Source organism: Alligator mississippiensis, chromosome 2, assembly GCF_030867095.1.
Source record: "Alligator mississippiensis isolate rAllMis1 chromosome 2, rAllMis1, whole genome shotgun sequence".
Lineage (NCBI taxonomy): Eukaryota > Metazoa > Chordata > Crocodylia > Alligatoridae > Alligator > Alligator mississippiensis.
This window is the reverse complement of record NC_081825.1, coordinates 266,133,945-266,146,321: the sequence shown is the minus strand read 5'-3', so window position 1 is coordinate 266,146,321 and position 12,377 is coordinate 266,133,945. Positions and strand designations below refer to the sequence as shown.

Genomic DNA, 12,377 nt, shown 5'->3' with positions numbered 1-12,377 from the left:
TTCTGCAACATTCCCCACTAAGGAGAACCAATCACTAATATCCATCAAGCGGTACGGGAACATATGAGAACAGCAAAGGCTTGTTTCCTGTGAGAAACTTCACACACTGGCCTACACAAAATGTGACATCTATGTATGTCTCTTTCTCACTGCTATATGCTCTGTGGCACAAAGGTGCAAAAATAAAAAAGCCTGCCTCCTCTTTCTCCCTTTTCTCATCCACTTTAAAGTCACTTCGTAATTTTTTTAAGGCAGATTTTTAAAGGGCAGGGCCGCCGTCACCCTCCTGGGCCTCCAGCCCTACCACCTCTGGGCTCGCTGTGTCAGTCAGTACTGGTGGCTGCACACTGTCCAGCAGACCTGGGACAACCAGCAGTGGCTGGATGGCTTCTGTATGACCTGGGCCACCTCCTGGGACCAGCTCTAGAAGCTCTGGCCCCACCTGGAGCAGGACACTGGCATATGCCTGGGTCCTCCTCGCCAACACCCGGTTAGCCCTCATGCTGCTAAAGCTTGAGAACGAAGAGAAGGAGCAGTGGCCTCAAGTTGCAGCAAGGGAAGTTTAGGTTAGATATTAGGAAGAATGTTCTCAGTAGGAGGGTAGTAAAACACTGGAACAGGTTACCCAGAGAGGTGTTGGACTCTTCATTCTTGGAGGTTTTTAATATCTGGCTAGACAAAGCCCTGTCTGGGATGATCTAGTTGGAGATTGTCCTGTTTTGAGCAGGGTGTTGGACTAGATGACCTCCTGAGGTCCCTTCCAACCCTAACTTTCTATGATTCTAAGCTGGCCACACCTGCCAGCCTCCTGTATATTGGACACCTGTTCAGCATGGGCAAGCCCCCCTGCTGAGGAGGCCATCCTGGAGGTGTGCAGGTCCCTCCAGGATCTGCTGAGCCATACCGTGCTCCACGTACATGAACCCCTGGAGGTGGTGGGAGGGTTCCATGCACTGGGATTCCCCCAGTGTATCAGGGCCCTAGATGGGACCCACATCCTTGTCGCCTGCCTGCCCCACGGAGTCCACCCATATTACAGCTGCGGGCCATCCTGGACCACCACAGCACAGTCACCCAGGTGAGTGTCGGCTGGGCGGGCAGCATGCATGATGCCCATATGGTTCAGAACTTCAGTCTCGTGGGACTGGTGGAGAATGGGTGCTTCACACCAGAGGTCCTGGACCTGCAGCTGGGTGCTCATCAGGACCCTGCCTACCCACCTCTGCCCTGGCTGATACGCTTGTATACTGGCCACCTGGACCCCCACCAGGCCCATTTTAACTGCTGCCTGGACCAGACCCATGCCCTTGTCGAGTGCGCCACCTCAAGGGCCACTGGCACGCCCTCACCGCCTACCTCAAGGTCACCAAAAACAACCTCCCCTGGGTCACTATTGCAGTCTGTATGTTGCATAACATTTGCAAGGCCCGGGGGAGCTGTTCCATGAGGCCTGGCTGGAGGAGGCACGGTGGGCAGATGACACCTGGTAGTGGGAGCACCACCTGCGGCGGTGACCTGCAGCAGCAGCAGCCCCCTTCCCCAGCTGAAACACCAGGAGACACGCACCCACCAGCAGGGGACAGGGTACTGGACCCACCAGCAGTGACAGGAGACACGCACCCACCAGCAGGGGACAGGGCAGGAAGTTCTAGCTGTCCAGCTCCTCCTGCACTCCCCACTCTAGCCCCCCTGTCCCATGGGCACAGACCCCCTACCCAGTACCACTCTCATTGCAGACACGTATCCAAACAAGTCTTTATTCCCATCACATCACACATCCCCTACCACTCCCCCTCCCTCCTCAACACAGAGCCTCCTTCCCTTCCCTTCCCTTCCCTTCCCTTCCCTTCCCTTCCCTTCCCTTCCCTTCCCTTCCCTTCCCTTCCCAACAGGGTTCCTCCACCATCCCCCCACCCCAGCAACAAAAAACCCTCTTCCCAGTGAAAGCTATTTACAAAGTGGGTTTTTGGTGTCCTGGAGTAGGGGAGGGGGGGCATGGGGGGGCGGGGGTGCCTAGGGGCAGAGCCTGGGGACAGGTGCCCAGCACCCTGGCCTCTGGCTTTTCCCTTGTGGGGGTGCATGCCAGAGTGTGCAAGGGGCAAACCCCATGGTGATGGTAGTCACTGGTCCCCTGGCATGGGCAACTCCCCCTCTGCCGGGGCTTGTCCATGGCCAGCAAGGCTGGCATGTGGTCGTGTCCATGTTGCTGGCTGCTCCTGCATGGAGCCGGGGTGAGCAGCAGGCCAGGGGGGTTGGGTGGTGGCAGACACAGGGCAGGGGCTGGAGGCAATGGAGGATCTACTCCCAGGCCCAGGTCAGGGCCTGCTGAAGGGTGCTAGATGGCTGTCAGGGGGCCTTTGGGGTTAGGGATGGGGGTCAGGCAGCAGCGCGCGCAAATGAGACTGCCAGGCCCAAGATGGTATCCAGCACCTGACAGTCATCATCTGTGGCCTGCACTGCCTGGCCCAGAATGGTGTTCTTTCACAGGACCTGGATCCACTTTCACTCCAGGGCCAGGAACTCAGCCTGGAACTTCTGGTGGGTCCGGTCCCACGCCTCCTCCTGGGCAATGACCTCCGCCCACCACCTCTCCTGGTGGGCCAAGTCCTCTGCCTGCCAGGCCTGGGCATTCTCCTCCTGCTCCTCTACCACTGCCACCAGCTACTGGAGGAAGAGGATCTGGTCCTGTGTGCACCTCTAGCACAGCTGATGCATCTGGAGGTCCCAGTGGTGGGCAGCGCTGACCCTGAGCCAGCATCCCCACTGACCACTGAGGCTTCTCCCCTGCATCCAGATGCTGGACCTGCAGAGTCATGAGACAGAAACCTTTTGTGAGTTTGCAACATTTCAGAGATGAGATGCTCTGCACCAGGAGCCTTGCACTGCCTGGTCTCAGATAGGGGGCTGGCCATGCATGGGTGCCCAGGGATGATGGCATGCGTGCCAAGGGATGATGGTAAGTTGGGCTGGGCAGGCCTGGGCCTAGGCGGCTGCCAGCCAAATTCCCTGTTCCTGTGTGCTCCCTTGGAGCTGGCAGGCCACTGGGTGCTGGCCACAGGCAGCCTGCCTCCCCTGCCCAGGTTCCCAGGCTAGGACAGGCCAGGCTCCTGGCAACACCTCCTGCCACGGGTCCAGATCCCACTCCCCCTCCTCCCCCTGCATGCCAACCACTGTACTGCGCTGTCACCCAGCCCATGGCACCCGGGCTGGGGGAGGCCTGGGGTTCCCAGACAAGTGGGATGAGGAACTGGCCATGCCCCCACTCCTCTCTGGGGGCCTCTCTGGGGAGGTGCCCCAAGGCCAGCCCCCCACCATGCTGCCACTGTGCCCCAAGCGTGCCCCTACTGCACGTGGCCCGGCCGGTGCATGATGAACTGTTTGAGTGGGCCGAGGGATGTCAGATCCACCACACCCTGATACTGCTGATCCTCATGGTGCCTTAGGCACACCTGCACTCCAGATTTGGGACCCTGAGCTATGATGGCACAGGGGCAAGTCCAGGCTGCCCCACAACCTCTGCCACCCTCTGGAGGGCTACCTGTGGCAGCACTACATATCTCTGCCCCCCACTGCTGAGAAAAACATTGCTGCCAGCACCAATGAGTTCCTCGGGGTATGAGACATCTGTGCCTGCCCAACTGTGGGGGCACGGGCTGCTCAATACATTTTTGTACTGTGTCCCACCTCTTTGTATCCTGTAGGGGGGAACCCAGGGCCAGGGGAGTGGGTAGGCCAGGCAGGGAAGGGGGGGACAGGGGCAGAGGCAGGGGCTGGAGTTGGGGGCAGGGGCTGGGGTGGGGACAGCCCTTCCCTAGTGCAGGGCTTACCACTTGTCCAGGGCTGGCATGGCTGGTGGCTCAGTGTGGTCCTCCCAGCTGGTGAAGGCATGCAGCTGTGCCTGGTGTCCTTGGCACATGGGGCACAGCGTGTGGGCACCTGGCTGGGGGCCTCCCGCCCCCAGGGAGGAGCTGGTGCTGCTGGTCACCAGCCACATCCTGGCTGGCCGTTCCTCATGGCTGGCTCTGGGGCTGCACAACTGGTGAAGCAGGCGCTGGCCAGGGCTCCCCAACCTGCTGGTGGAGGCTGCAGCTGGGGAGCTGGGCAGGTTGGGGTGCTGCATGCCCAAGGGTCCCTTCTCTAGTGACATGTCACCAGAGGTGTCAGGGTGGAGTGGGGGCTTGGGCAGGCTTCCCATGCTGGTATCAACTGCACAGTTGTGGCCTGGATCCTGAGGTATCAAAATATTGGTCAGCTGCTGCATAAAGAACATGGTCTTGTAGGCACGGCTGGACCAACAGTTGTGGTTGGTCATGAAGACCTACTCTGACTGCAAGGCCTTGACCTTTATGCAGCACTCCTGTGCTAACTGGTCATGCCCTTGCTCCCACATCCCACCCAACAGGGCCTCAGAAATTTGGGCATTGGAGCACCTGCCCCACTCAAATGGGAGCAGCACCTCTGCCTCACCCCAGAATGCCATGAGGTAGCCAGTCTCCACCTGGCTTCAGTTGGGGCCATGGGTGGAGGGCACAGGCATGCGCATGCATGTGATCCCCAGTCTGGACAGGGAGGATGAAGCCTTGCTGGGCCCTGTGCCAGCTTTCTGGGCCCCCGTAGGGTTGTCTGTGTTGCCGGTGCTGGGAAGCTGCCAGCAGTACCCAGCGCAGGAGCACAGTGTGGGACAGTCAACTGCACAGCAGGGTCTATGCCCTGCAGCACCTGCAGGTGCAGGGCAGGATGCTGGAGGCATACTGCAGGCAGGTGGTGCTGGCCCTGCTGCCAGAAAGCAGCCCTGCAGGGCTGACAGGGCTGGGTAGGTGCTGCAGCAGCCTGGAGCACCCTTCAGCACACAGGTGGCCCTAATTGCACTGCCCTGTCAGCTGCAAGGCAGTGCAGCACCAGGCAGCAGTGCTGGGGTGTTGGCAGGCAGGCATAGCAGGGCTGTGGCCTGCCCAGGGGGACACATAGGGCCTGGAGTGCCTGCAGGCTGCATGTGCTGTGTGCTCCAGGGCACAAGATGTCTCCGTGCTTTTATTGCCTTCAGGCAGGGGCTGACATACAGGCAGCCCAGCCCTGAAGCAAGAGAAGCTCCTAGGCTGCAGACCTAGGGTTGGCCTCAGGGCGACTCCCTAGTAGCCGGGCAGACTTGGGAGCAAATTTGCTCCCGAGTCGCATCTACACATGCGTTACTGTGCAACAACTAACTGTGATTAAATTTATTTATATAATTAAGTATATGCAGATAACCAAACAGAGGCCAAATATAGGGCCAATAAAGAATTGTGGGGGCAAATGCTTAATTTTAGCTTGTACCAGAATTTTGAGTTTTTCCAGCTACTAAAGCAAATTATTTAAGCCAGGGATCAGAACCCATCAGGTTTGGACAGATTTCATCTCCAGAAGAAAGTGAAGCAAATTTCCCTTTAAACCCACCATCCAAAAATCAGACTTACTTGAAAATGAGTGACATATTGATCAACACATTAGGATAAAGGTAAAAGCTCAAATACCTGCTACCAGTTGACATACATATGATGATGACAACAACTTTACTGTTTTGGGGGGTGTTTCTTTGATGCTTTGGGGGTTTTTTTGCACTATAGCAGCAACATGAGTGGCGGAAAAACCAGCTCAGTTCTATTCTGCTTCCCATATCTTAAACAAAACTATGAACTAAGTTCCAGTTACACTGTGTCAATTACAGGTGCTGATGGTAGAAGCAGACAGAACCCCATTTGCCTTTTGGGTCCCAAAAGGAGTTCAGGAAGCTGGCAGTTAGAAAGACAAATCAACCTTCTGACATCATAGAATCATAGAATCATAGAAGTAGGGTCGGAAGGGACCTTGTAGATCTTCAAGTCCGACCCCCTGCCTGGGCAGGAGGAAAACTGGGCTCAAATGACCCCAGCCAGGTAGGCATGAAGCCGATTCTTAAAGACCCCCAGGGTAGGAGCCAGCACCACTTCCCTTGGAAGTTGGTTCCAGATCCTAGCCGCCCTAACTGTGAAGTACTTCCTATGGATGTCTAATCTAAACCTACTCTCCAACAACTTGTGGCCATTATTCCTTGTTATCCCGGGGGGCGCTAGGGGAAACAAGGTCTCCCCCAACCCCTTCTGGTTCCCCCTAGTGAGTTTATAGACAGTCACCAGGTCCCCCCTTCTCTTGTGAAGGCTGAACAGGTTCAGGTGCCATAGCCTGTCATTGTAGGATCTGCCCTGCTGTCCCCGGATCATGCGGGTGGGCCCTCCTCTGGACCCTCTCAATGTTGTCCACATCCCTCTTGAAGTGGGGTGCCCAGAACTGGACACAGTACTCCAGCTGTGGCCTGACCAGTGTTGCATAGAGGGGAAGGATCATCTCCTTGGACCTACTTGAGATGCACCTATGGATGCACGATAAGGTCCGGTTAGCCCTGCCGACCGTGACATACCTGATCCCAGACATGCCAGTTTGATCTGGAATTTGAGAAATTCACAACATAATTTTTGCTTTTCTATCATAACTCCACTATAATTATACATTTACAAAACCTACCCAAAGTTTCTGCTGAGTCTTCCTTTCCACTTATTTTATATAACCCAGGGGTAGAGCCGTCCCTAGGGGTGTGTGGGTCCCAGGGCATATCAGCCTGTAAGGGGCCTGGAGGAGGCGGGTGGTGAGCGGCTGGAGCCTGCAGAACTTAGCAGCAGAACTGGCGATGCTCAGCAGTGGTGGTGTGTGGTGGCCGTGGTCAGGCCTGTACGGCACTGTCCACAGGGCCCCCCAAACTGCAGGGCCTGAGGCAGTTGCCCTGATTCACCACCCCCCTAGGGATGGCCCTGTCCAGGGGTATCAACATCATCTGGTCCTGTGGGCTGGATGAGTGGTGGTGGTGCAGGGCTGGATGAATGATCCATGGCCAGACTGGACTCACAGAACCATCCACCCCTCCAATGCATGCCAGATCCAGCATATGCGGTATTAGCTCCAGTCAGTCCAGGACTGTACATGGTGCCCATACAGGGCCAGTCCAGAATGCATGCTGCATGCAGTGCTTGATCTGACCAGTGCATACAGTTCCCAGCCCAGAACAGCTGTGGAGGGTGGGGGTGCTGCATGCAATGCAGATCCTGGACTGGCTGGAGGAGATGCCACATGCATGCATGTGATCTGGACCATCTGGGGCAGGTGTGGCACATGTCCAAGACTAGCTGGGTTGGATGTGGCATGCAGCATGGGCCCTGGCTCAGCCAGGGCAGACATTATGTGCAGCACACATGCCAGGCATTGCACTCTGGGCCAGTCTGGTATGCACTGCATACAGCGTGAGTCAACTCTGGACCAAGGGGCAGCACTGGGGTCCAGACAATGGGGTTCTGCAGACTGGATCTTTGACACCCCCTGCAGTATAAATGGAGTTTTTACATTAGCTTCCAATTTCATCACCATAATTTGGACCTTGTTTTATGCTGACAGTGGTTTAAGACTGGAGATTCAGGTGAATGATACACTCAAAAGAAAAACCTAAATCTTTTCTGAGGTACCTCAAAACCCACCACGGCTAGGAAAGAACTGCATCTTATTAATGTTTTTATCTTGGTTATGAATCTAGCCTCACTGCAGGTGTGATGCTTCCAGATGTTATAATTCAGTAAGCTTCCAGTCTTCCATAACAATTTGATCTGGCATTGCCATTGCCAAATGGTAGCCACCCTGTGGGTTGTGGATGTTTGTAAGAACTTGAGCTGTTCCTCGGCTGCCTCTCTGGCCATAAAAAACACTGCTGTTTTTGATGGAGACTGTCTGACCCCTGTAGATTTGAGCCTGATGCTCACATATGCCAAACTTGCTAAGTAGGATGAAGACATCCCTTCGGAAAGCCTTGGTGAAAATAGCATAGAGGAAGGGGTTGGCACAAGAATTCAGTGGGTAGAAGAGCACCAGCAGGATCTTGGAATTGCTAACTGTTATCAAGGGTTTGTTCATAATGGCAGATAAAGCATAAAATGAGATAGGTGCCATGCACAGGAAGTCAGTGAAAATCAACACTGCCATCCTTTTGGCAATTTTTGTGTCTTTGTCTCCTGACTTGTAGTGAGGGTTTCGCACAGTGATATAGATTTTGATGTAGCATGCACAGATGATGATAAAAGCAATAATGTTCAACATCAAAACAAAGACAACGTAGGCTTCAGCCAAGGGTGTTCCAATATCCATAGGTAGGCAGATACTGACTTTAGTGTAGCTGCTGACTCCAAACATTGGCAAGAGAGCAAGAATAAAGCATGAGAGCCAACCACCCAGCATGACAACCAATGCATACCGGAGACGAATTTTCCTGTCTGGACGCATGGCAAAAGTGATGGCATACCAGCGCTCCAGGGTGATTACAGTCAGGGTATACACAGAAAGCTCACTGGCAAAGACGGTGAAAAAGCCAGCTGTATTGCATCCAGGCCCTGTCTGCCACTCTATGGCATGGTTGTAATACTCTGACCGACTGTAGAGATCCACAGAAGCAATCAAAAGAAGATACAGTCCCATGCAGAAATCTGCAAAGGCCAGGTTGCACATCAAAAAACGTGGGACAGTCAACTTGTAATGGCTGGTGAGAAGGATGAACAGGACAAAAATATTACCCAGGATGGCAAGGAGGTTCACAAACCAAACCACAATCCTTAGAAATGTATACCCCATTATGTCTTCACAGGGATTAAACTCATCAGGCTCTGGGGTGCATACTATTTCTTCATTGCCCCCACAGACAGTATAGTCATAGTGGCTGTCAAATGCCTGGGCATTTTCCTCTTGAGGGTTCTTGATTTCTTGGCCAAATCCAACATCTCCATCCCCCTGCTCTTCAAAAAAGACATAGTAGTGGGAATTGCCATAAAAATCCCTGAATTTGGAGTTTTTGTCATACACTGCCTCAGTGTGCTCTGTATCTCCTTCTGCATAGTCTTGGTAAAAAGGACCATTAAAGGCACTTACAGATCTTCTTTTACGGACGTTATAACTGCTGGTCTGGTTACACATCAGGTATTCCGGAACTCTGAAAGAGAACAGGTGTGAAATCACTACTGGAAACTGCGGTTTAGCTTTAATACAACCGGCAACATGGGAACAGTTGTGAATAATTTAATCCAGAATTCTGTCAGATACATTTTAAACAATAAAAGACGTAGAACATGGGGTTTTTTCTTTTTCTTTTTAATCCAAGTAGACAGATATACAACACTGCAATCTTCTGCATTTGAGTTCTTGTTGCTTTTATATAGTTTACCATAAAAATAGATTCTTCTTTCTACTCACAAATACCAAGGGCTAAGATTTCTATTACTTCCCACAAGAATCTTTCCCACAATCTAATATATTTCTGATCAGGAGGATTTTACTGTTATATAGGCTGATTTTTTTCCTTTCCTATTTTCAGCCAATTATTTTTAGTGTAACTGTTTTTCACACCGTAAATACTTCCTCTTGCTTCTTTGGGTTTACATCCTTCAAGTATTCACAGATGCGTCATATCTGTTGTTTATAACTTCTTAATTAATGCAGACAATGTTGCCTTCTTTTCTTTTTACCCATGAATCAGCCCCTTATTCATTTTGGTGCTCTTCTCTGTACTTCCTCTATTTGGTCTAATGCTTCCTAGAAATATAGCGTCTAAAGCTGATCTTGTTTTCTGGTCTGACCAGAGAGACACTTCAATCTAGCTTCATGACACAGTACCACTGTGTTGGTAGCCCCAAATAACATTAGCAGATTTAGGCTAGAATAGCACATTGAAAATTTGGTTTTAAGTTGCCAATCACTGTCACCTGGGTTAGTGTTTCAGGCTGTCATTCACCAGATGTGTTTACTGCATTTCACAACAGCGAATCTCACTTGGTTTCTTTCTGTCCATATTTGTAGTCTATCTAGGCTACAGTGATTTAATTTTCTGTCCTCAAAGTTGTTTGAAACTCTTCCCTGACCTAATATCATTTGTGAGTCTCACCAAATATACTATCAATCCCATCTCTTATACAATACAGTGAGAACCACCCTAGAAATATTATGAAAAAATTGATATGATTTTTGTTTCATTTATCAGAGATTGGCTCTGAACACCTTAAATCTATGCATTTGGATCCAAAGTTGAACTCTTCAATAACAGCTTATCACTAATTATAATAAAGATAAAAAGTATTTGTAACAAGAGAATAATAGCCATACTAGATCAGATCAGATCAGTGATTCTTTTCTTCCAACATCTCTTCAATAATACCCAGACGTTTTAGACTATCAGAGGAGGCAACAAATCCTGCAGAAAGCAATTATGTAATAACCTGTCCACAAGGAAGCATCCTTTTTCCCCTTTGTTAGAAGATGGATGAGGCTTTGTACCCCTTCCAAAACTTCTGGTTTTCCTTTTTCTATATCCTTTTCTTTTATTCTTCCTGGCTGCTGCTCTCTAAGATATCTTGTAGCAATTAATGTTGTAAGGTAAATATTCATCAAATGAAAAAATATTTATTTTGATCAGTTTTAAATCTATAAACAATCAGTTTTATTGAATGTATTATTATATAATTGGCTTGAAACCTTTTAACTAAATTATATGACAATAAAATATTAGGCAATCTTCCTTTAAGCATTTAATTTTAAAGTTTTAATATAAATTGTTAAAAATCACCCTTTCGTTTTCTTCCAGTTCTTGAAAGCACAGCAGTGGCTTGGGTAGGACAAGTAAGCTCGCATTAGTTGAGAAAATGTTTTCACAGGGGGTAGTTTCTTTAAGGTCCATGTATATTTTGCCATGAGTTCTTTAAGGTTTTCCAATCCTTTTGTTGGAAGAGCAGCAATATCTGTCTGGGAGACGTCACTGGTAAAAGGGGAAAAAAATCCTTCATGTGAAGTGACTGCAGTGAGACATTTCAGATCTTCAAAATGTTTTAGGAGTTGCACAGAAATCCACAGCAAAAATAAAATGTGAGGGAGCTGGGGAGGGGAGTTGGCATGTATGCATTTGAAATGTACCATTTAGAGAACACTCAGTACTCATCATCACAAGAACACTTTGGCCGCATAAAGGATGAGAGAAAGTGCAGCAAATCTGCTAGAGAAATTGCCGTCAGCATCTAACCCAGCATCTGCTTTTGTTACTTATTTTAATTTAGGGTTGCACAAACAAACTCTATACAACCTGTTTGAGAAAGTAAAAATCTTAATTTACTCCTTAGGTTAGAAACCTGAAACATTAGCTTTGAACAAGAGATTCAGTATGGCTTTTTTAAAGTTACCAAAACAAAAAAAAATGCTTTTCAATTTCAAGCATACTTCTTAGAAATCACAGAATCATAGAAAAAATTAGGGTTGGAAGGGACTTCAGGGGGTCATCTAGTCCAAAGTTCCTGCTCAAAGCAGGACCATCCCCAACTAGATCATCTCAGTCAAGGCTTTGTCTTGATACTGTAGACAGTGTTGTGATTGCAATAGGAACAGGAAGAAATCAGCTATACTCCCAGTAGGAGATGCAACAAAAGCAACAACTAACCCTTGAAGCTGAAATTGAAAATAAAGTTTTAAAAGACTTCATCATGCTATAAGAATTTGCCTTTTGGAAGCAGCTGTGAGCATCTGCTCACCTAATTCATAGGCCCTAATCCTACAAAGATTTAAGCATATACATAACTTCATGCACTTGAGCAGTCTTAGGCTCTGGCAGGATTTCTCATGCACAGAGTATTAAGCACATACTGAAGTCTCCCAGGACAGCTATAACCTGAACTAAAGTGGGAGATGACTTGCTCCCTGCAGCTTTTAGTACACCTGTATAACTCAGGATTCCCAAACTGGCTACTTTACTTTCTCCTAACACAAAACAGTGCTTACAAAGAAATACCAAACTCTTTTTACCCATAGTTTAAAACTCTCAGATGGCAGGTTGATAAAAAGTAGATATAAACACACTTTCAGGTGAAATATTCCTTCTACTTAGCAAGCTGCTTTTTCTCAGGTTTCCAGTAGTTTGTCTTAAGCCATGTGTTTCAAGAAAAAAACACTCTCATAAAGCTACAGCAATGTTCTTAACAACCTCAAAATCAGTTTGTATTACATAGATATTATATTGAGAAAGCTGGCAGTTATACATGTTGCCATTGTGTCTTCAAATGTCAAGAGTTGTAGTAATAAAGAGTGTGACTGTATGTAAATAAGAGTGTTTTCTGTCCATGGAGTCCACTTGATTCGTGGGGATTGATGCAGTGCAAAGCATACTAAAATGCTTCTTTCTCCTTTGCCCCCAAAACCCCGTGTCCTGAGTTCCCACAGAAAGTTGGTGTAACTGCCATCTGTGCTAGCAGTGTAAATGAAAAAGTATACAAGCACGGGTCAGCGCTGCTCCATTTCCA

At 49.5% G+C, this 12,377-nt stretch overlaps 1 protein-coding gene across 1 annotated transcript in view; it reads right to left on the bottom strand.

Annotated features, from left to right (window-relative positions):
• Window positions 1-1,872: 1,872 nt before the first annotated feature.
• TSHR (thyroid stimulating hormone receptor) overlaps window positions 1,873-12,377 on the bottom strand; it is a 208,459-nt gene continuing 197,954 nt past the window's right edge. Inside the window, exons 9-10 of the mRNA XM_006260866.3 lie at window positions 10,661-10,849; window positions 1,873-9,034 (exon numbers count right to left, since the gene is read on the bottom strand). Of these exons, the coding sequence (XP_006260928.1) occupies window positions 7,624-9,034; window positions 10,661-10,849 (1,600 nt within the window). The 3' untranslated portion in view covers window positions 1,873-7,623. The remainder of the gene's footprint in view (window positions 9,035-10,660; window positions 10,850-12,377) is intronic.